This window comes from Pleurodeles waltl, chromosome 7 (genome assembly GCF_031143425.1).
Source record: "Pleurodeles waltl isolate 20211129_DDA chromosome 7, aPleWal1.hap1.20221129, whole genome shotgun sequence".
NCBI classification, from domain to species: Eukaryota; Metazoa; Chordata; class Amphibia; order Caudata; family Salamandridae; genus Pleurodeles; species Pleurodeles waltl.
In genome coordinates, this window is record NC_090446.1 from 707,159,908 (window position 1) to 707,184,427 (window position 24,520).

Genomic DNA, 24,520 nt, shown 5'->3' on the forward strand with positions numbered 1-24,520 from the left:
TCTAAAATGCTCAGAGAGACTTCAAAGGGAGGGAAAATTCCTTTCCTTCCCTTTGAAGCCTCTCAGGCCTCCTCCATGTGATCAGAAGAGAAATGCTGAGCATTTCTCTTCTGATCGTGCTGGAAGCTGAGCTTCCAGCATGATGGGAGGAGGCCTCTGTGAGGTCAGCACGCGATCGCACCCGGACGTCACGTGGGGTGAGGGGATCGGGGGGGCTGGCGGGGGTGGAAGGGGAAGGGCTTCCGCTTCCATCCCTGCCTTTGGGGGGTGGGAGGGAAGAACACAGAGGGAGCGCTAGCACTCCCTCTGGGCTCTGTGCCCAGGACGTAATGGTTATGTCCTGGGCACACGAGCACTGTGCCGCAGGACGTAACCGTTACATCCGCGGCACAGAAGCGGTTAACTGGCCCAGACTATAAAAGTTTGGCCCCCCCCCAGAGTAAAGAAAGGCAGAAATGCCCGCTGAAAACGTCAAGATAAAATTTGCCTAAGATCTCCATGTAACAGGACTCTATGCAGAACATTCTCAGATAAAGCTCATTATCAAGTATGGTTGCCACAGTGGACTTCACTTGGAGGGCAGCGAACCAGAAGTTTCTTAGAGACCAAGGAGTATCATTTTGTGATTCCTGGTAGGCAGTGCCTAATTTAGAGAGGCAGCAGTGAGAAATCACCGCGGGAACACTCTGCCAGCCAGAGAGGATCCTCAGGGAAGGGGTAAATGGCATCAGGGACAACTGTGGGACCAGCTCGCGATTCCCTTCTGGAGGACTGTTAGCATTAGTTATCCGAAGTCCCTTAGAATCATGGCGCCTGAACTTCGAATTATTACAAGGTAGATTATAGCTGAAGTCGAAACACTTGAAAACAGTCATTCAGATTGGAAAGGATACCATCCATGCGTCAATACATGATTGATCTTATGCTGCGAAAACAAAAGGAACACTGTAAGGAAATGCCTCCTTGGCATGGTTGCCCCCTGACTTTTTGCCTTTGCTGATGCTATGTTTACAATTGAAAGTGTGCTGAGGCCTGCTAACCAGGCCCCAGCACCAGTGTTCTTTCCCTAACCTGTACTTTTGTATCCACAATTGGCAGACCCTGGCATCCAGATAAGTCCCTTGTAACTGGTACTTCTAGTACCAAGGGCCCTGATGCCAAGGAAGGTCTCTAAGGGCTGCAGCATGTCTTATGCCACCCTGGAGACCTCTCACTCAGCACAGACACACTGCTTGCCAGCTTGTGTGTGCTAGTGAGGACAAAACGAGTAAGTCGACATGGCACTCCCCTCAGGGTGCCATGCCAGCCTCTCACTGCCTATGCAGTATAGGTAAGACACCCCTCTAGCAGGCCTTACAGCCCTAAGGCAGGGTGCACTATACCATAGGTGAGGGTACCAGTGCATGAGCATGGTACCCCTACAGTGTCTAAACAAAACCTTAGACATTGTAAGTGCAGGGTAGCCATAAGAGTATATGGTCTGGGAGTTTGTCAAACACGAACTCCACAGCACCATAATGGCTACACTGAAAACTGGGAAGTTTGGTATCAAACTTCTCAGCACAATAAATGCACACTGATGCCAGTGTACATTTTATTGCAAAATACACCCCAGAGGGCACCTTAGAGGTGCCCCCTGAAACCTAACCGACTATCTGTGTAGGCTGACTAGTTCCAGCAGCCTGCCACACTAGAGACATGTTGCTGGCCCCATGGGGAGAGTGCCTTTGTCACTCTGAGGCCAGTAACAAAGCCTGCACTGGGTGGAGATGCTAACACCTCCCCCAGGCAGGAGCTGTAACACCTGGCGGTGAGCCTCAAAGGCTCACCCCTTTGTCACAGCACCGCAGGACACTCCAGCTAGTGGAGTTGCCCGCCCCCTCCGGCCCGGCCCCCACTTTTGGCGGCAAGGCCGGAGAAAATAATGAGAATAACAAGGAGGAGTCACTGGCCAGTCAGGACAGCCCCTAAGGTGTCCTGAGCTGAGGTGACTAACTTTTAGAAATCCTCCATCTTGCAGATGGAGGATTCCCCCAATAGGGTTAGGATTGTGACCCCCTCCCCTTGGGAGGAGGCACAAATAGGGTGTACCCACCCTCAGGGCTAGTAGCCATTGGCTACTAACCCCCCCCAGACCTAAACACGCCCTTAAATTTAGTATTTAAGGGCTACCCTGAACCCTAGAAAATTAGATTCCTGCAAACTACAAGAAGAAGGACTGCCTAGCTGAAAACCCCTGCAGAGGAAGACCAGAAGACGACAACTGCCTTGGCTCCAGAAACTCACCGGCCTGTCTCCTGCCTTCCAAAGAACTCTGCTCCAGCGACGCCTTCCAAAGGGACCAGCGACCTCTGAATCCTCTGAGGACTGCCCTGCTTCGACGACAACAAGAAACTCCAGAGGACAGCGGACCTGCTCCAAAAAGACTGCAACTTTGTCTCAAGAAGCAGCTTTAAAGAACCCTGCAACTCCCCGCAAGAAGCGTGAGACTTGCAACACTGCACCCGGCGACCCCGACTCGGCTGGTGGAGAACCAACACCTCAGGGAGGACCCCCGGACTACTCTCCGACTGTGAGTACCAAAACCTGTCCCCCCTGAGCACCCACAGCGCCGCCTGCAGAGGGAATCCCGAGGCTTCCCCTGACCGCGACTCTCTGAAACCTGGAAAAGACCCTGCACCCGCAGCCCCCAGGACCTGAAGGACCGGACTTTCACTGGAGAAGTGACCCCCAGGAGTCCCTCTCCCTTGCCCAAGTGGAGGTTTCCCCGAGGAAGCCCCCCCTTGCCTGCCTGCAGCGCTGAAGAGATCCGTTGATCTCTCATAGACTAACATTGCAAACCCGACGCTTGTTTCTACACTGCACCCGGCCGCCCCCACGCAGCTGAGGGTGAAATTTCTGTGTGGGCTTGTGTCCCCCCCGGTGCCCTACAAAACCCCCCTGGTCTGCCCTCCGAAGACGCGGGTACTTACCTGCAAGTAGACCGGAACCGGGGCACCCCCTTCTCTCCATTCTAGCCTATGCGTTTTGGGCACCACTTTGAACTCTGCACCTGACCGGCCCTGAGCTGCTGGTGTGGTGACTTTGGGGTTGCTCTGAACCCCCAACGATGGGCTACCTTGGACCAAGAACTGAACCCTGTAAGTGTCTTACTTACCTGGTAAAACTAACAAAAACTTACCTCCCCCAGGAACTGTGAAAATTGCACTAAGTGTCCACTTTTAAAGTAGCTATTTGTGAATAACTTGAAAAGTATACATGCAATTGAAATGATTCAAAGTTCCTAATGTACTTACCTGCAATACCTTTCAAACAAGATATTACATGTTAAATTTGAACCTGTGGTTCTTAAAATAAACTAAGAAAAGATATTTTCTATAACAAAACCTATTGGCTGGATTTGTCTCTGAGTGTGTGTACCTCATTTATTGTCTATGTGTATGTACAACAAATGCTTAACACTACTCCTTGGATAAGCCTACTGCTCGACCACACTACCACAAAATAGAGCATTAGTATTATCTCTTTTTACCACTATTTTACCTCTAAGGGGAACCCTTGGACTCTGTGCATGCTATTCCTTACTTTGAAATAGCACATACAGAGCCAACTTCCTACATTGGTGGATCAGCGGTGGGGTACAAGACTTTGCATTTGCTGGACTACTCAGCCAATACCTGATCACACGACAAATTCCAAAATTGTCATTAGAAATTGATTTTTGCAATTTGAAAAGTTTTCTAAATTCTTAAAAGACCTGCTAGGGCCTTGTGTTAGATCCTGTTTAGCATTTCTTTTAGAGTTTAAAAGTTTGTAAAAGTTTGAATTAGATTCTAGAACCAGTTGTAGATTCTTAAAAAGTATTCCAACTTTTAGAAGCAAAATGTCTAGCACAGATGTGACTGTGGTGGAACTCGACACCACACCTTACCTCCATCTTAAGATGAGGGAGCTAAGGTCACTCTGTAAAATAAAGAAAATAACAATGGGCCCCAAACCTACCAAAATACAGCTCCAGGAGCTTTTGGCAGAGTTTGAAAAGGCCAACCCCTCTGAGGGTGGAAACTCAGAGGAAGAGGATAGTGACTTGGAGGAAAATTCCCCCCTACCAGTCCTATCTAGGGAGAACAGGGTCTCTCAAACCCTGACTCCAAAAATAATAGTCAGAGATGCTGGTTCCCTCACAGGAGAGACCAACACCTGAAATCACTGAGGATAACTCCAGTGAAGAGGACATCCAGTTAGCCAGGATGGCCAAAAGATTGGCTTTGGAAAGACAGATCCTAGCCATAGAGAGGGAAAGACAAGAGATGGGCCTAGGACCCATCAATGGTGGCAGCAACATAAATAGGGTCAGAGATTCTCCTGACATGTTGAAAATCCCTAAAGGGATTGTAACTAAATATGAAGATGGTGATGACATCACCAAATGGTTCACAGCTTTTGAGAGGGCTTGTGTAACCAGAAAAGTGAACAGATCTCACTGGGGTGCTCTCCTTTGGGAAATGTTCACAGGAAAGTGTAGGGATAGACTCCTCACACTCTCTGGACAAGATGCAGAATCTTATGACCTCATGAAGGGTACCCTGATTGAGGGCTTTGGATTCTCCACTGAGGAGTATAGGATTAGATTCAGGGGGGCTCAAAAATCCTCGAGCCAGACCTGGGTTGACTTTGTAGACTACTCAGTAAAAACACTAGATGGTTGGATTCAAGGCAGTGGTGTAAGTAATTATGATGGGCTGTACAATTTATTTGTGAAAGAACACCTGTTAAGTAATTGTTTCAATGATAAACTGCATCAGCATCTGGTAGACCTAGGACCAATTTCTCCCCAAGAATTGGGAAAGAAGGCGGACCATTGGGTCAAGACTAGGGTGTCCAAAACTTCCACAGGGGGTGACCAAAAGAAAGGGGTCACAAAACCTCCCCAGGGGAAAGGTGGTGAGACAGCCAAAAATAAAAATAGTCAAGAGTCTTCTAAAGGCCCCCAAAAACTTGCACAGGAGGGTGGGCCCAGAGCCTCTTCACAAAACAATCCTGGGTACAAGGGTAAAAACTTTGATCCCAAAAAGGCCTGGTGTCGAAACTGTAGTCAGTCTGGACACCAAACTGGAGACAAGGCCTGTCCCAAGAAAAGTTCCACTCCAAACTCCAATCCAGGTAACACTGGAATGGCTAGTCTCCAAGTGGGATCAACAGTGTGCCCAGAGCAAATCAGGGTCCACACTGAAGCTACTCTAGTCTCTGAGGGTGGGGTGGATTTAGCCACACTAGCTGCCTGGCCCCCTAACATGCAAAAATACAGGCAGCAGCTCTTTATTAATGGGACAAGTGTAGAGGGCCTGAGGGATACAGGTGCCAGTGTCACCATGGTGACAGAGAAACTGGTTTCCCCTGGCCAATACCTGACTGGAAAAACGTATACAGTCACCAATGCTGACAATCAAACTAAAGCACATCCCATGGCAATGGTAACTTTAGAATGGGGAGGGGTCAATGGCCTGAAACAGGTGGTGGTCTCCTCAAACATCCCAGTAGACTGTCTGCTTGGAAATGACCTGGAGTCCTCAGCATGGGCTGAGGTAGAACTAAAAACCCATGCAGCCATGCTGGGTATCCCTGAACTGGTGTGTGTAAAAACAAGAGCACAATGCAAGGCACAGGGTGAAAAAGTAGAGCTGGAGTCTGGAAAAATGGCCCAGCCTACCAAGAGAAAAGGAAAGTCAGTTGGGAAACCAACTGCAACACAGTCAGAAAAAGGGAACCTCTCTTCTCAGGAAGAAGTTCTGCCCTCTGAGGGAACTGAGCCTTTGGAGCTTGAACCTTATCAGGTTGAACTCTTAGGCCCAGGGGGACCCTCAAGGGAGGAGCTGTGTAAGGGACAAGAAACCTGTCCCTCTCTTGAAGGCCTTAGGCAGCAAGCTGCTGAAGAGTCCAAGGGCAAGAAAAATGGAACACATAGGGTCTATTGGGAAGATGGACTCCTGTACACTGAGGCCAGAGACCCCAAACCTGGTGCCACTAGGAGAGTGGTAGTGCCTCAGTCGTTCAGAGAGTTTATTCTGACCTTAGCCCATGATATTCCCCTTGCTGGGCATTTGGGACAAACCAAGACGTGGGAGAGGTTAGTCAACCACTTCTACTGGCCCAATATGTCCCAGAAGGTTAAGGAGTTTTGCCTCTCCTGCCCCACCTGTCAATCCAGTGGTAAGACAGGTGGGCACCCAAAGGCCCCCCTCATTCCACTTCCAGTGGTGGGGGTCCCCTTTGAAAGAGTGGGTGTGGACATAGTTGGTCCACTGGAACCTCCCACAGCCTCAGGAAATATGTACATCCTAGTAGTAGTGGATCATGCTACTAGGTATCCTGAAGCTATTCCCCTTAGGTCGACTACTGCCCCTGCAGTAGCCAAGGCCCTCATTGGTATCTTTACCAGAGTGGGTTTCCCTAAGGAGGTGGTGTCTGACAGAGGTACCAACTTCATGTCAGCATACCTAAAACACATGTGGAATGAGTGTGGAGTGACTTACAAATTCACTACACCATACCATCCACAAACTAATGGCTTAGTTGAGAGATTCAACAAGACATTAAAAGGCATGATCATGGGGCTCCCAGAAAAACTCAAAAGGAGATGGGATGTCCTCTTGCCATGTCTGCTTTTCGCTTACAGAGAGGTGCCACAGAAGGGAGTAGGATTCTCACCCTTTGAACTTCTGTTTGGTCACCCTGTAAGGGGACCACTTGCTCTTGTTAAAGAAGGCTAGGAGAGACCTCTTCATGAGCCTAAACAAGACATAGTGGACTATGTACTTGGCCTTCGCTCTAGAATGGCAGAGTACATGGAAAAGGCAACCAAAAACCTTGAGGCCAGCCAACAGCTCCAGAAGTTTTGGTATGACCAAAAGGCTGCACTGGTTGAGTTCCAACCAGGGCAGAAAGTCTGGGTTCTGGAGCCAGTGGCTCCCAGGGCACTCCAGGACAAATGGAGTGGCCCTTACCCAGTGCTAGAAAGGAAGAGTCAGGTCACCTACCTGGTGGACCTGGGCACAAGCAGGAGCCCCAAGAGGGTGATCCATGTGAACCGCCTTAAGCTCTTCCATGACAGGGCTGATGTGAATCTGTTGATGGTAACAGATGAGGATCAGGAGGCAGAGAGTGAACCTCTCCCTGATCTTCTGTCATCAGACCCAAAAGATGGCACAGTAGATGGAGTGATCTACCCAGACACCCTCTCTGGCCAACAGCAAGCTGATTGTAGGAGAGTCCTACAGCAGTTTCCTGAACTCTTCTCCTTAACCCCTGGTCAGACACACCTGTGTACCCATGATGTGGACACAGGAGACAGCATGCCTGTCAAAAACAAAATCTTTAGACAGTCTGACCATGTTAAGGAAAGCATCAAGGTGGAAGTCCACAAGATGCTGGAATTGGGAGTAACTGAGCGCTCTGACAGCCCCTGGGCTAGCCCAGTGGTCTTAGTCCCCAAACCTCACACCAAAGATGGAAAGAAAGAGATGAGGTTTTGTGTGGACTACAGAGGGCTCAATTCTGTCACCAAGACAGATGCTCATCCAATTCCTAGAGCTGATGAGCTCATAGATAAATTAGGTGCTGCCAAATTCCTAAGTACCTTTGACTTGACAGCAGGGTACTGGCAAATAAAAATGGCACCTGGAGCAAAAGAGAAAACAGCATTCTCCACACCTGATGGGCATTATCAGTTTACTGTTATGCCCTTTGGTTTAAAGAATGCCCCTGCCACCTTCCAAAGGTTGGTGAATCAAGTCCTTGCTGGCTTGGAGTCCTTTAGCACAGCTTATCTTGATGATATTGCTGTCTTTAGCTCCACCTGGCAGGATCACCTGGTCCACCTGAAGAAGGTTTTGAAGGCTCTGCAATCTGCAGGCCTCTCTATCAAGGCATCCAAATGCCAGATAGGGCAGGGAACTGTGGTTTACTTGGGCCACCTTGTAGGTGGAGGCCAAGTTCAGCCACTCCAACCCAAGATCCAGACTATTCTGGACTGGGTAGCTCCAAAAACCCAGACTCAAGTCAGGGCATTCCTTGGCTTGACTGGGTATTACAGGAGGTTTGTGAAGGGATATGGATCCATTGTGACAGCCCTCACTGAACTCACCTCCAAGAAAATGCCCAAGAAAGTGAACTGGACTGTGGAATGCCAACAGGCCTTTGACACCCTGAAACAAGCAATGTGCTCAGCACCAGTTCTAAAAGCTCCAGATTATTCTAAGCAGTTCATTGTGCAGACAGATGCCTCTGAACATGGGATAGGGGCAGTTTTGTCCCAAACAAATGATGATGGCCTTGACCAGCCTGTTGCTTTCATTAGCAGGAGGTTACTCCCCAGGGAGCAGCGTTGGAGTGCCATTGAGAGGGAGGCCTTTGCTGTGGTTTGGTCCCTGAAGAAGCTGAGACCATACCTCTTTGGGACTCACTTCCTAGTTCAAACTGACCACAGACCTCTCAAATGGCTGATGCAAATGAAAGGTGAAAATCCTAAACTGTTGAGGTGGCCCATCTCCCTACAGGGAATGGACTTTATAGTGGAACACAGACCTGGGACTGCCCATGCCAATGCAGATGGCCTTTCCAGGTTCTTCCACTTAGAAAATGAAGACTCTCTTGGGAAAGGTTAGTCTCATCCTCTTTCGTTTGGGGGGGGGTTGTGTAAGGAAATGCCTCCTTGGCATGGTTGCCCCCTGACTTTTTGCCTTTGCTGATGCTATATTTACAATTGAAAGTGTGCTGAGGCCTGCTAACCAGGCCCCAGCACCAGTGTTCTTTCCCTAACCTGTACTTTTGTATCCACAATTGGCAGACCCTGGCATCCAGATAAGTCCCTTGTAACTGGTACTTCTAGTACCAAGGGCCCTGATGCCAAGGAAGGTCTCTAAGGGCTGCAGCATGTCTTATGCCACCCTGGAGACCTCTCACTCAGCACAGACACACTGCTTGCCAGCTTGTGTGTGCTAGTGAGGACAAAACGAGTAAGTCGACATGGCACTCCCCTCAGGGTGCCATGCCAGCCTCTCACTGCCTATGCAGTATAGGTAAGACACCCCTCTAGCAGGCCTTACAGCCCTAAGGCAGGGTGCACTATACCATAGGTGAGGGTACCAGTGCATGAGCATGGTACCCCTACAGTGTCTAAACAAAACCTTAGACATTGTAAGTGCAGGGTAGCCATAAGAGTATATGGTCTGGGAGTTTGTCAAACACGAACTCCACAGCACCATAATGGCTACACTGAAAACTGGGAAGTTTGGTATCAAACTTCTCAGCACAATAAATGCACACTGATGCCAGTGTACATTTTATTGCAAAATACACCCCAGAGGGCACCTTAGAGGTGCCCCCTGAAACCTAACCGACTATCTGTGTAGGCTGACTAGTTCCAGCAGCCTGCCACACTAGAGACATGTTGCTGGCCCCATGGGGAGAGTGCCTTTGTCACTCTGAGGCCAGTAACAAAGCCTGCACTGGGTGGAGATGCTAACACCTCCCCCAGGCAGGAGCTGTAACACCTGGCGGTGAGCCTCAAAGGCTCACCCCTTTGTCACAGCACCGCAGGACACTCCAGCTAGTGGAGTTGCCCGCCCCCTCCGGCCCGGCCCCCACTTTTGGCGGCAAGGCCGGAGAAAATAATGAGAATAACAAGGAGGAGTCACTGGCCAGTCAGGACAGCCCCTAAGGTGTCCTGAGCTGAGGTGACTCTAACTTTTAGAAATCCTCCATCTTGCAGATGGAGGATTCCCCCAATAGGGTTAGGATTGTGACCCCCTCCCCTTGGGAGGAGGCACAAAGAGGGTGTACCCACCCTCAGGGCTAGTAGCCATTGGCTACTAACCCCCCAGACCTAAACACGCCCTTAAATTTAGTATTTAAGGGCTACCCTGAACCCTAGAAAATTAGATTCCTGCAAACTACAAGAAGAAGGACTGCCTAGCTGAAAACCCCTGCAGAGGAAGACCAGAAGACGACAACTGCCTTGGCTCCAGAAACTCACCGGCCTGTCTCCTGCCTTCCAAAGAACTCTGCTCCAGCGACGCCTTCCAAAGGGACCAGCGACCTCTGAATCCTCTGAGGACTGCCCTGCTTCTACGACGACAAGAAACTCCCGAGGACAGCGGACCTGCTCCAAAAAGACTGCAACTTTGTCTCAAGAAGCAGCTTTAAAGAACCCTGCAACTCCCCGCAAGAAGCGTGAGACTTGCAACACTGCACCCGGCGACCCCGACTCGGCTGGTGGAGAACCAACACCTCAGGGAGGACCCCCGGACTACTCTCCGACTGTGAGTACCAAAACCTGTCCCCCCTGAGCACCCACAGCGCCGCCTGCAGAGGGAATCCCGAGGCTTCCCCTGACCACGACTCTCTGAAACCTAAGTCCCGACGCCTGGAAAAGACCCTGCACCCGCAGCCCCCAGGACCTGAAGGACCGGACTTTCACTGGAGAAGTGACCCCCAGGAGTCCCTCTCCCTTGCCCAAGTGGAGGTTTCCCCGAGGAAGCCCCCCCTTGCCTGCCTGCAGCGCTGAAGAGATCCGTTGATCTCTCATAGACTAACATTGCAAACCCGACGCTTGTTTCTACACTGCACCCGGCCGCCCCCGCGCTGCTGAGGGTGAAATTTCTGTGTGGGCTTGTGTCCCCCCCGGTGCCCTACAAAACCCCCCTGGTCTGCCCTCCGAAGACGCGGGTACTTACCTGCAAGTAGACCGGAACCGGGGCACCCCCTTCTCTCCATTCTAGCCTATGCGTTTTGGGCACCACTTTGAACTCTGCACCTGACCGGCCCTGAGCTGCTGGTGTGGTGACTTTGGGGTTGCTCTGAACCCCCAACGGTGGGCTACCTTGGACCAAGAACTGAACCCTGTAAGTGTCTTACTTACCTGGTAAAACTAACAAAAACTTACCTCCCCCAGGAACTGTGAAAATTGCACTGTGTCCACTTTTAAAGTAGCTATTTGTGAATAACTTGAAAAGTATACATGCAATTGAAATGATTCAAAGTTCCTAATGTACTTACCTGCAATACCTTTCAAACAAGATATTACATGTTAAATTTGAACCTGTGGTTCTTAAAATAAACTAAGAAAAGATATTTTTCTATAACAAAACCTATTGGCTGGATTTGTCTCTGAGTGTGTGTACCTCATTTATTGTCTATGTGTATGTACAACAAATGCTTAACACTACTCCTTGGATAAGCCTACTGCTCGACCACACTACCACAAAATAGAGCATTAGTATTATCTCTTTTTACCACTATTTTACCTCTAAGGGGAACCCTTGGACTCTGTGCATGCTATTCCTTACTTTGAAATAGCACATACAGAGCCAACTTCCTACAAACACAAGTGTAAAAATGTCTCCGAAAAAAATGTAAAAATACTTTTTTTTTTTAAACTCATTCTGTAACTGAATAAGATACTGCATATTTTTGCAAAAACAAGTAGCGGTTTGAATCCCAGTGGGACCAACTTTGCCACTCATGCGTCACAGGTCAATAAGCTGTGCATGCTTTTGTTGACTTATAGTAACGTCCAGAACGTATAGTCAGGGGCACTGTCAATATGCAACAGGAGAGGGCCAAATTATGCGACAGAGTTGACTAAATTATGTGAGACGAAAAAGGCATGTCATGTGGTCTTGCGTCACATGTTGGGTCAGTGTTATTTAATTATTTTATCATTTTACACATGGTAACACTGTCTGGGAAAAGATCTGACCTTAATAGAGCAAAACAAATCTGGAAGATGACCAGTCAGCCTTTGTAAAGTATTCCATTGCGCAGGAACAGGCGTCATTGTGTTTTAGGAACTTTTGAAGCGTATGAGCTAGAAATAAATGCTTTGGGGTAAAATCTGCAGAATATGCAGCAGATGAATGATGATGTTGCAAATGCGGCATCTCCATAATTACATGGAAAGCGTTGTGTCCGCAAAATCACATAATGCCAGTCCCCGTGCATTTAGTGTAGCAAAGCCAAGAGACTGATGGAAGGCACTAAATAAAAGAACACATTTTTGTTATGATTATTATTATCATTATTGATGCAAGGTGAATAAATGGAAATCTAATACGATCGAAAGCATTATGATGTACAAAGAATAGAGAAAACTTGGGTACATATACATTAGAAAAAAACAATAACCCTTAAGAGGAGCGGTGTTTATAAAAAAAAAAAACATGCGGAAAGGTCTTTGTCATGTCAAAAAATAGGTGACTATGAAAGAAGAGAATAAAGCCTTCTGAGGGAAACAAATACTTCCAAATGACTAGCATGTGCTGACCCTGACATCTCTAGTGAGTGTGTCGTTGAAGGTAAACAGACATGAATTGTTCTTGTAAATGTAGGTTTCTATCGATAACAGATTTACTACATCAGTTCCGTTTTTCAATGACAAGTGTACAACGTCGGGTGCTTAAACTTCCAAGCTCAGGGGGCTCCAAAGTTTAGTTGATACTGAAATTTGCTCTGGCGATTATATTGTATTAACAACTGCAATCAGCATTAGAATGGTTGTCGTCTTCTTGTGTATTTCGGTGAGAAATCCATATTGCAGATTTAGGCTTTGCAGCATAAGAGCGACTACTGCACGGAACAAAGATGGAGGCAGATTTGGAATAGGTCGGGAGGTGAGGATGTTACATTTACCCGGCAACAGGACAAAACAGGAACTGATGCCGGGTGGGAAAAACAAAAGCTTGACATCCACAGTCCCCTTGTGCACAATAGTGGGTCAGTCAGGGAAGTAGAAACAGAAGAGAAGTCATTAGATGGAACAGGGCTCTTCTGTTTCTGAAGCTGCAAAGGATGTGGGTCCAGTAATTCAGTCAGAGGCTGCCATTACTGGGGTTCATTCAAAGAATGATGACAGAGTTCTGGAAACTAAATCTACAGCAATCAGACCCAGGCTACCTCCTCCACCTGATGATTATGATGACTGAAGGAGGAGGAAAAAAGGGGCAACTTTCTTCAAGTCTGGAGCTTTCGGAAGTTTTGGAATATTTAAGAAGCAATCAGTTTTTTTCTGGATCTTTCAGAGGATGTTAAGGAAGGGAACGTGTTCATCTTATATCCATTATTTCCAAGATTGTTGTAAAAATATCCATCACACAAATTCTCAGCGTTTTCTTCTGTAGACAAAATGGACTCCCCAAAAGCAGGATTTTCATCACAGGGAGTTATTCTAGAAGAGGCCTATCTCACAGAAGCTGAGGATAAAAGGGTGTAGACTGCAGTGAAGCAATCCTATTGGGTATCTAATTTCACAATGTGTGCAAATACCCTTGCAAATTATAGAATCTACTTGCTCCTGAAAGGCTTTCTTTGTTGGCACGCTAAATGTAACCAGGGAGGGAATTTAAATTTACCTTGTTGATTAAGAAGCGACAAGTTTCTTATCTAATATGTTTTTAATTTTTTATGCGCAGCAGCATGAGGGCCTGACTGGTGACAACAGCTTTTCAAATTCAATCTTACTCTCCTGCAGAGGATTTCTTTTGTCTGGCCATGTAGCCTTATTGTATTAGTTGTCAAAATGTGCTGTTTAAGGGCATTCACAAGTACTGATCAAAGCAGTGGTTGTTCCAGTACAACTGGAAGAAAAGGGGTTGGATTGTTATTCACTCCTCTTCATTGTGCAGAACGCCTCACAAGACTTTAAGTCTGAAATGGATTTAAAGACAGTGCACAAACATATCCCGCATCAGACATTTATATCTCAATGTGCTGATAAACCCAATCTCCCAAAGGTATCTGTGTTTTTGCACTTATGAGCAGCATTTCCAATTTCAAGTCCTGGATTTTGGCTTTATATTCACCCAGGAGATTTCATGAGACTACAGGCATCTGCAGTAGGTAGGTTTCATGACCAAATATTCAGATATGTCTATAGTTAAGATAATTGGCTGTTCTGTTCCTCTTCCTTTGGGACAATATGCAAAGAGAGAACTGGTCTGAAACATTCTGACAATCATGCATTCCTCATCGATGTAAAGAAATCTTGACTGGTGCCAATTCAAGAGTCAATTTATTGCAGCATTATTTTGAACAGACTTATGCCAAATAATTCTGCCAACTCAAAATTAGCATATGTTGGGGACATTTCTAACATCTCTTCTTTCAGCAATGGAGCCAACGGGGCATAGTTGGCTGAAGGTTTGGGGTAGCTGGCATCAATCCTTCCTTGAGTCCAACTGCACCATCAGTCATTGGGGCAGTATCTTCTGGTTTAGTGGAGTGCAGTCTCTCAGAATTTTAAAGCTCAGAATCCTATAAAAGTCACTGTAGTAGTCTCTAACCCCTTACAAATGGAGCAGGTCCTACACACTGTCCCTTCTATCAACAGGGGTGTTGACAACAAATGCCATCAGCTTAGAGTGGAGAGCAACCCTGGATGCCAAATCTGCCCAGTGCACGTGGAATCACAAAAATGAGAGAGTTCAATCAACTGGAAGGAGCTGAAGGTGGTCCATTTGGCACTGCTCCATCTAATGGAGTTTCTAAAACAACTGGTGGTTCGGACTACCCACCAAGTAATCTAGGCCTACATCCATCACCAAGAAAGGACTGATTCTCTGAACCCCTGAGCCTTGACCTGGGAACTCTGTCTATGGGCAGAGGGGAATCTCCTGTCTCTCACTCACTTCAGTGCATCTTCTGGGGAGGTTGAATGAGCCGGTAGAACATTTGAATTTAGTATTTTCCTCCTCAGGCTCCCTACTTCTCAATTTCTTTCATTTTTCATCAGATTGCAGAGAGATTTAGGGCTGGATTAGTTTTGTACAACTACAGAGAACTTCCTCCTTCCCAGGTTTTGCAGTAAGGTTTTATCTCCAAAGGGGTGGGTGGTAGATGTTCTCTATGTGAAATGGCCGAAAGGTCTTCTGTAATGCCTTTGCTCAGATTCCATTCATCCTAAAGGTGACAAAGGTTACAGGAGGACTAAACAAAAGTCCTGTTGATGGTACCATAATAACCTAGAAAGCCTTTGATACCCATTTTCTTCGTCTTTCCTCCAGTCTCTTATGGGTATCTCAGTCAGCCAGTCTCCGCTCACAGCACAGCTTCTTCCAGAAGTCACCATATTTCAACTATGGGTGTGGCAATTGAAAGATCCTCTTTGCAGACACAAGATATTTCACCTAAATTAGGCTATACCAGCCTGTATGCAACAATCAAAACGTTCCATAATCTTTAACACAACTGCCACTGGCATATTTTGATAGCCAGTGCATATCCGAAAGGATTTCTTGAAAGAGAGTCTGTACTGAGCCTAGCAGTCAATGTTTAATATAATTTATGATTTTTTTGTGTTTTCCCAAAGTACAACTGTGCATTGCCCATTTCCATCTTGGGACCCTCCACTGGTATTAAAAGCTTCACAATCTTTCCCGTGTTTGAACTATTAGATTCAGTAGACCTCAAATAACTTTCACATATGGTCTTTTTGTGGCTGTTCAGGCATGGGAATTGGAGAAATGGGGGCTTTTATGTTGCAAACCATTCCTTCATTTCTTGCTAAATAAGGTGATTGTATGTAAAAGTCCTTCTTTCATTCCAAAGATCCCTCACTCTTTTGACACATCCCAGGAGTTGCAATTACAGGTATTTTTTTACCTTCTTCAGCATTACAAGAGGAATTGATTTTGCATTCCCTGGATGTACACCGAGCTATTTCCATGTACATTGTTGGAACAGCTTCCTTTCGGAAGGTTGGCTATTTTTCACTTTTAAAGTTCAAGATGAGGTCTATATCCATCTACTTCTACTTCCATCAGAAGGCTCAGACAAAAAAAATGCAGGTGCTAACGAGAAACCAATTAAAGAACTTTCTGGAGAGTAATAAGGTCCCTGGTGAACAGGAGATACCATCTTTGACATTGGTTAAAGAAGCTTGCTTAGAGACAAATAATGTCTGGAAGAGAAAATATTTACTCATTCAGTAAGGACAGTGACGAAAAACACCAGAAATCGAAGTAATTTAGATTATCAATAAGTAATCGAGCCAAATACATCAGGTCGCCACAGAAATAGGCTTTGCGGACTTGGACACACTGCACAGAATACAGATAAACACAAACTGAACTATATAGAATGTAAACAATACCTTTGGGTCATGAACGAATGTGTTTCCTTTGGTGCCTGGAGGGAAATCCCCCGTTGTAACATACTTGAGACATTCAATTATAGTCTGCAGAAATTAGGATAAAAATGGATTGTGAGTATTTACAATACTGTTAAATATAATCTTGCGCATAGCGAGTGTTCTCAGATCTATAATATTATAAAACATTAACACTACACTGACATTGTTTCTACATATGGTGCTACCTGAGTGAATAGTATGAATAACATCCGGAATGAATCCGATCATTCGCACCCAAAGCTGGTTGTGCTACGTTTCATTCCACATTTTCGATCCAAATTAAAGGGGGAAGCAGGATTGTCTACCTGGAGCAACAAGACCACAACACATACAATATTCAAGGATTTTATTTCAGTTACCTTCCTGAGTACATGGCGACAGGGATTCGTCTGCATTTTTCTGGAGATGTAACATAAGTAGCTAGACTAGTGTTGTTTTAGAAGATTTTGCGATGCTCGTGAGTGTTTAAGATCTTTCTACACTATGATTTTTTTTTTATATTCGTATAGAGTGAACATGGTTCTGGGATGTTGTTCAAGAATAGAAATGCCAAGTTACTTAATTAACAACGAAAGAACAAAGATACGTATACACAAAGAAAAAGTGTTGAAACTAAAAGTATACGCAGATTACAATATAATGTCGCTCAAAGAAAGACATGTACAGGTAAGTGAATGGAGCTTGCAAGCATTGTTACAAGGTCACGAAAGCTCACTGAAGGAAGCTTGAAAACGTTGTTACAATGTCAGTACTGACCGGTTTCATATATAATTAAATAAATTAGGCTTAAACTAAGGATACAGAGCATCGTACATAGTGAACACGCCATAATATATAGTAGCTGGTCCTGGACAAAGAAGGAATAACAGCCCTAGAAGATGTGCTATTGTTAAAACAGAGGCAACGGGGGTGAGTAAAGCGAGAGACGCTGCTAAACCGTGAGTAAGAATCAAGGGAGCAGAGAGGAGGTTAAAGACACCCTGTAAAGTTGGAAGAGAAGGCTTTTCAAATCCTTCTTAAATATTACAAGAGCGATAGTAATGAAATGTGGGAGAGCGAGATCCAAATTCTAAATCACATTATTTTTAAAACATAAGGTCCTGGTGAACTTGTTTTTGAATGGCATGGGTTCTAGTAAAAGGAACTGCGTGCTGGGTGGGGGGTCGCTGCTCATTAGAGACTTGCAGCGTTTTTGACAAGTAAGGAGTAGATGATCTAGTAAGACTTTACGAGCGATGCTTTCCGTCATGTACACTAGGCTAGTCTCAATGGGCACAGAGTACAACAGTGATGTGGTCAGTTTTCAGAGATTCTCTGGAAAAGTGCAGTGCCACATGAAACATTGCTCCTAGCAGTTTATCATGTGCTTTATATTTGCAAGTTAAGAGTGAACTGCCATGATCAAGTCTTGAGAGATCAACCACTCACTGTAGTCTCAATAGGAACTGCCCACAGCACCCATAGATTTGGCACTGCCAATGACAATGGGTCACAATCAAAGATGTCACAGGAGTTTATCAAAGATTGCATGGGTACACTGGACTGTAAGGGAGATTTTTTTTTTTTTTTTTTAATTCGGTCAAAATTCAAATGGTTATTGTTAGACCTGACAGTCTTAGAGTGGTCATCACCCAACCTTTTGCCTCTCTCCCTCCACTTTTCTGACACTTTGTCCTGGTTTTAGGACTCTGTGCACTTTACACTGCTAACCAGTGCTAAAGTGCATATGCTCTCTCCCTTAAACATGGTAATATTGGTTCATTCCTTATTGGCATATTTGATTTACTTGTAAGTCCCTAGTAAAGTGCACTACATGTGCCCAGGGCCTGTAAATTGAATGCTACCAGTGGGCCTGCAGCACTTGTTGTGCCACCCACATAAGTAGCCCCTCAACCATGTCTCAGGCCTTCCATTGCAAGGCCTGAGTGTGCAGTTTCACTGCCACTTCGACTTGGCATTTAAAAAGGTACTTGCCAAGCCCTAAACTCCCCTTTTTCGACATATATATCATCCCTAAGGTAGGCCTTAGGTCACTCATAGGACAGGGTGCTATGTAGGTAAAAGGCAGGACATGTACACATGTGTTTTATATCTCCTGGTAGTGGAAAACACCTACATTCGTTTCCCATTACTGTGATGCTTGCTCCTTTCATAGGATACCTTTAGGGCTATCCCCTTAAACTGTTTAAATGGTAGGTTCTGACCAGGTCATATTTAGTATGGGCAGAGGTAGTAGAAAATCCTGCTTATTGGTGAGGATGGATTTTATACTACTATTTTAGAAATGCCAGTTTTAGGAAGTGAGCATTTCTCTGCACTTAAAATCCATCAGTGCCTTACAGCCCATCTCCAATCCATTTCTGAGCTGGGCTGATTGACAGCTCCCTTGTGCATTTCACCTAGACAACCACAAACACAGGATACTCAGTCACACCTGACCTCATCTGCATACTGAATGGGTCTCCCTGAGCTGGGAGGGTGGACAGCCTGACACTTACATTTCAAAGCCTAGTGGCCTGTCCTCATGCAATAGACTGCCAAAACCCCTACTGGGACCCTGGCAGACAGACCTCTACTGAAAGGGGACCTTGTGCACTTCAAAACCACTCTTTGAAGTCTCCCACACTACAAAGGTATTTTTGGGTATGGAAACTTGATCCCTGACCCCTTCAAATCAGACACTTCTGAACCTCTACCTGCAACCTGTCCAGAGGAACTGCCTGGCTGCATTAAGGATTCATCTGGACTGCTTTGCTTTGCTGTGAAGGACTGGTGCCCTGCTGTTGCCCTGCTGCCCTCTGACTTTGCCGAGAAGTGCTCTCCAAGGACTTGGATTGAGCTTGCCTCCTGTTTTCTGAAGCCTCGGGGCCAAAAAGACTTAGGCCCTCATTACAACTTCTGCGGTCTTTCAAAAAGACCGCTGAAGCCGCGGGCACCACTATACCGCCAGTGCTGGCAGTATTGGTGGCTCCCTATTATGACATTTCCGCTCATAATAGAGCTGGTGGCAATGTTGATGTGCAGCGGGTGCAGCAGCACCCGTCACGCATTTCACTGCCAGAAATTTGGGCAGTGAAATGCGCGATGGGGCTGTGCCTGGGGGCCCGTACACTGCCCATGCCAAGCTGGGGATTATGACCGCCTGGCGGTCAAGTGGAGGGGCCGGCGATATGGCCGTGGCTAATGCGCCACGGTCATAATACACTGGCGGAACACCGCAAGTGTATCGCCGGCCGCCAGGGTCATAATGAGGCCCTTAATGTCTTCAAGGAACTCCTTGAAAATCAGCCTGCCGGAAATGATGCACAGCCTGCCTTGCGACGAGAAAATCGCCACAGCGGAACTGGAACAACATAGTCTGACTTCTGAGTGAAGAATCGACGCAGCGCCTGCCTTGCTGCCCAAAATCGAACGCACAGCCCTACCGGATTGATGCACAGCTAAACCGGAACGACTAAGCCCGACTTCCCGAGCGAAGAATCGACACCGCCTGCTGTGCGACAGAAAATGCGATGCATGGCCTACCAGATTGACGCAACGCCTGTGACTTAATTCCACACATCCAGGATTTCCATGCATCATCCCTGGGCACCAAAAAGATCCCCGCACCGCAGTGAGCTACCAAGACGGCGAGCAGGAAATCGATGCAAAGCATCTTGCTGTGTGGAAAGAAAGAACGCATCATCTGTGTCGCACCAGAAATTCCGACACACACCCTATTTTTCTACGCATCTCCTCCTCTGTACTTTGTGCAAATAAGAGACAACTGTTGATTTCTAAGATTTAAGACTCTTTTTAATCTTGCAAAAGTGATCTCAACTTGTGCTTATTGAAGTTTTATCATTTTTTACCTTCATTTAACCAGATAAATATCCTATGTTTTTCTAAACCTGTGTGGTGTATGTTTGTGGCATTTTCACTGTGTTGCTGTATGGTTTATTGCACAAATAATTTACACATTGCCTTACACACTGCCTTCTAAGTTAACACTGATTGCTCAGTGCCAAGCTACCACAGGATATTCTGGATTGTGTGTGCCTTACCCTGACCAGGATTGTGATCCCTATTTGGACAAAGGTGAATACCTCTGCCAACTAGGGACCCCATTTCTAACAGTTGTCATAATTCTTGCACAATCTGAAGAGTCTGTAAAACATGCAAATATCACTGTTGTGAGAGGAAAGTCTTTTGCATGGTAAATTAAAGTGTAGCCGGGGCCTGCGTGACCCAGATGCATGAGAAAATGATATCCTGACTTTTCTTTGGCCCAGTTAACATGCATATCTTTTAGGCGCACTGAGGCCTTGGCTTATCCATGAAGATTATAAGGTCCAGAATCTGCCCTGTGACTTTGAGGGGGGACACAAAATATACTCTCTATATCCACATGGAACTACTTTCACATTCTAAGTTGCTGACATAAAGCAGTGATGGAAGACTACTGTTTTTCTGAATTACAGTACTGAGCAGACCTTTTTACTGGATTAGATAAAGTGTGGTACCTGCAAGCCCGACTCTTGTAAAGTTCTGCTTACATGTGACACCCAGGTCCTGGCAATCACATCCTGTGTGAATGTTGGATACATGTGTGTCAAGTGCAGATAGTACCAGGACTTTTTTGTTATTGCAGCTGTATGGTTGTTGAGAACAGCAGGATCCATTATGAATAGTCCTGGGTTATACATGGTACAAGATGAAGGTTAGAGTATGGCTGCCCCAGACAGCGGACCGGTATTGCCTACATTTTTGAAGCCCAGGTAGGAGCTCTAGACAATGAAGCATGGGTGAAGTAAGACATGGCTGAATTTAAGAATCCTATGAGGATAGTTTAGCAGAGGACTAAGTATTAGTCAGCTCTCAGCATTGCCATGTGGTTAATGGAAAGGGGATGGGGCGAGTTAGCAGATTCTGCTAGAAGGAGAGATGTTTCTAAGCAGGCCCTGTCACTTTTGTACCTCTGAGTGCTACTGCTGGAATGCTGATGACAGCCAGATGCAAAGGTTCCACACTTAATTGTGGTCATGGTTTGGGTACTCTTGCTTGGACCCAGCATCATCACTACTTGCAGTGATAGCCATCCACTTTCACAAACACTGTCCGCACTAAAGCCACAAAATGTTTAATTTGACAATGAACTACCTCAAACCAGTTCTTGAATTGACAGTGGATCATCATTTCCTTCAAAAAACAAAAATCAAAATCCATATAAAGGTGGCACCCCAACCATGCAATTTTATACCACTTTCAAGTTCAAGGCCATGAAAAAGCTCTACAAGGTACTCTAAGAGATACTGTGATCCAGGTCTGGTGTCTGTCTGACAGCCAAACTCCCACAGGTCAAGCAACTTCATGGGAAGTCTGAACAACTTGCTGAAGCCCTGTAGATCTGCCTAGGACATAGAAGTCTGCCTACTCAGAGAGAAAAGAAGAGTGTCTGGCCATTCAGGAGGGCAAACTGTCAAGGCAAGGAGGAGAAGTTCAGCAGTGTGCAGTGTTTTCAAAATTTGGGGAATCTAGGAGAAATGACTTGCTAACAGGATTGTAACCTGCACCTATATAGGCTACAGAACGGTGCCCCTGTCTCCCAGCATGGTTTATTTATCAAAATGCATGACGGATCATCAATCCCTGAAATAGTGTCCTCTGGAAGTTCACCTGAAACCTATTCTGCCCCTACCCCAGGTGTACTGCAAGTGCAGGGCCCAACCAAACTGCCATAGCTAAGGACCGGCCAAGAGGCTGTGACTGCTAAAGCTGAATGACCATTGTAGAGGCCAGCCAATCTGTTCTGCATTCAGTATCAAATTCCGAGAGGCTAGGATGCTGCCCACGATCTCTTGCTCACTAGCTGAGTCACTGACTGAGCGACCAGGAAAGGCACACCACCAACCGCTGCACCAGACCATTTCCCAGAGACAAGGTAACATGAGGCCTGAACCTAAAACCTGAAACACTGTTTTGAATTCAGAAAGGTAAGATCATTGAGCACACTGAACAGATTAAGGACTGCCATTGTGGAATATTTTTGATCAAATATGTATGTGGGTATTTAAGTTGATGGTATTACTATAAGAAAACCTGGACAAAAGGCAGTGGAGCGCTGTGCATGGTCAAAGTAAAAAGGTAAGAGCAGAAAGAGCTGGGTTCATGACAATTAATGCTTCGTGATATAGTGTTCTTTAAAGAGGTGAGTCTTCAACTTTTTTCTAAATTGGAGCAGCATTGGGGAGGTCCTAATAGATTATGGAGGAGGTTGCTCCGGCTCCTGGGTGCACAGACAGAAAAGGCTTAGGCTGTTTTGTGAATTTAATTTATTTACACTTCTTACTCTATATTCTAATGGCAGCTTGGCTGCAGGTGTGCTGAGATCCACCAGAGATGGTGAGCTTGTTTGTAAGATAAGTCGAGGTGCAGGTCATGATACTTTGTAAATTATGTAGCTGGTTTTAAATATGGTGTGGGTCGGCAAGAGGAGCCAAAAGAGTTCCATCAGGAGTAATGCAACCATATTTTTTCAGGCCCTGGATGAGACATACTGCAGCATGTTTGATGTCCCTAAGGGGTGTCAGTGTGGCATCTGGTACGCCATGTAGTAGGCCATCCAGATGCACGAGTACAAGGGTCTGAACAGCAATTCTGAAGTCACTTTTTGGAAAAAAATGGTTTGACTTTCTTTAGAAGAGATAGCTGGAACAAGGGAGTCTTCGTTTTTTGGCAATGTTTTTCTTTGAGGTTGGTGTCTAGGGTCAATCCACGTGACTCAGTATTCGGTTAATGTTGGGGGTTGAAGCCATCAAGGTTCATGTCACTGCCCCATGCATATACTGTGTCTATGTTCTTGCTCTTGCCACATAACAGGAATTCCGTCTTTGCAGGATTGAGACGGAGGTAGGCACCTCACATCCAGGAATTGAATGATGTGCAAGCAGTGTTTGAGTCCTTGGATGTCTGAAGAAGAGGAGATTTTCAAGTAGAGCTGCGTATCATCAAGATATTAGTGAAGCTTGATGCTGCTATCCGTTAGAAGAGCACCTATGTGGCTCAATGTAAACATTGGAGATGACAGGAAACAGTATAAACCCAGGGAGAATCCACAGGTAATAGGGAATTATTGTGGCCTAGAACTGCAATACAGACAAACTGGGTTTGGTTGGAAAGGTAGGAGGAGAACAAGTGAAGGACACTGCTAGTGAATCCCACTCAAAGCTGCCGGGTGCACCTGAGGGTGAGATGATCAACTGGTAAAGAGAGTTGAGAGGTCTTGCAATACCAGGATGCAGTAGTCATCTTCATGCTGCAGATTGTGATCTGGCAACACCCAGAAGTGTGTGCTATTCTCAAACAGTACCAACGTTTTTTAAGTAAATAACACAACCAAAAGTATCACCAAATGTATTTAGGAAAATAGGGAGAAATGCAATTAACAAAATTATATCAAGATAGATTAGGAGAATGGAGAATTGGATTTTTAAAGTTTTACAGCAAAAAGAAACAGGAAAGATTAAAGAAGCAATCACAAGTCATTGTTCATGGCTGAAAGGGACTCTGTGCGATTTGAAACTGGCTGCAATAGAGTAGAGGTTGGATACACCAAGCAGGTAGCCTTGGTCAAAGTTTTTACCTTCCGACTTAGGGGTTGAATTTTTAGAGTGTTGCATTACCCTTGCATCACACATGGTAATGCAGGGCAACACAACATAAAAGTCAGATTTTCCAAGCAACACAAGGCCACCTTGCATGGCCCTGCTGTGCTTGGTAAATCTTGAGTACTTCAATGTAGTTTAGGTTGCAGTCTTCCATTACGCTGCACCAGGGAGGCATTCCATAGGTGGAGCGTGAGGAGCACGGGTGTTCCCACACATCAACCCACTTATTGTGGCACATTCCCAGATTTACTAGGAGTGGTACACCTGGGAATGCGTCAAATTGCTACACCTACCCAGGGGAGGTATAATGAGGATAAATATGTTGATTTCTCCTTGTGTTTTTCTTTTTTAGACATTCTGCAGCACACGTAGAAAGAACAAAAAGCCTCAGAGGATTGTTTTTCTGCAGGAAGGTGTCCCTTCTGGCACATTAACAATCCTGCATGCAATGCAGGCAGTCTTGCACTATGGCGTAAGGGAGACTGCGCTGGCACAAGACAGCACATTATGTGCCAGCACAAGGAGAGGAAAGGGGTATGCCATTTAATGTTAAATATGGTACATTCCTGCCTTCTCCCTTTCTCACTGCGTAGCAAGGTGTCTTGCTGAGTTGCGTGAAAGTTGATTAATCTGGCCCTCAGTCTTTTTTATGGACATCATTGTTGAGCTTTACGTGAAGCGGTTTGTTTTG

General features: G+C 45.9%; 1 protein-coding gene across 2 annotated transcripts in view; it reads right to left on the reverse strand.

Annotated features, from left to right (window-relative positions):
- The window catches only part of RAD50 (RAD50 double strand break repair protein), a 484,618-nt gene that overhangs the window by 418,880 nt on the left and 41,218 nt on the right, over positions 1 to 24,520 (reverse strand). For both annotated transcript variants that reach the window (XM_069244739.1, XM_069244738.1), the window contains exon 3: positions 16,145 to 16,228. In XM_069244739.1, the coding sequence (XP_069100840.1) occupies positions 16,145 to 16,228 (84 nt within the window). The remainder of the gene's footprint in view (positions 1 to 16,144; positions 16,229 to 24,520) is intronic.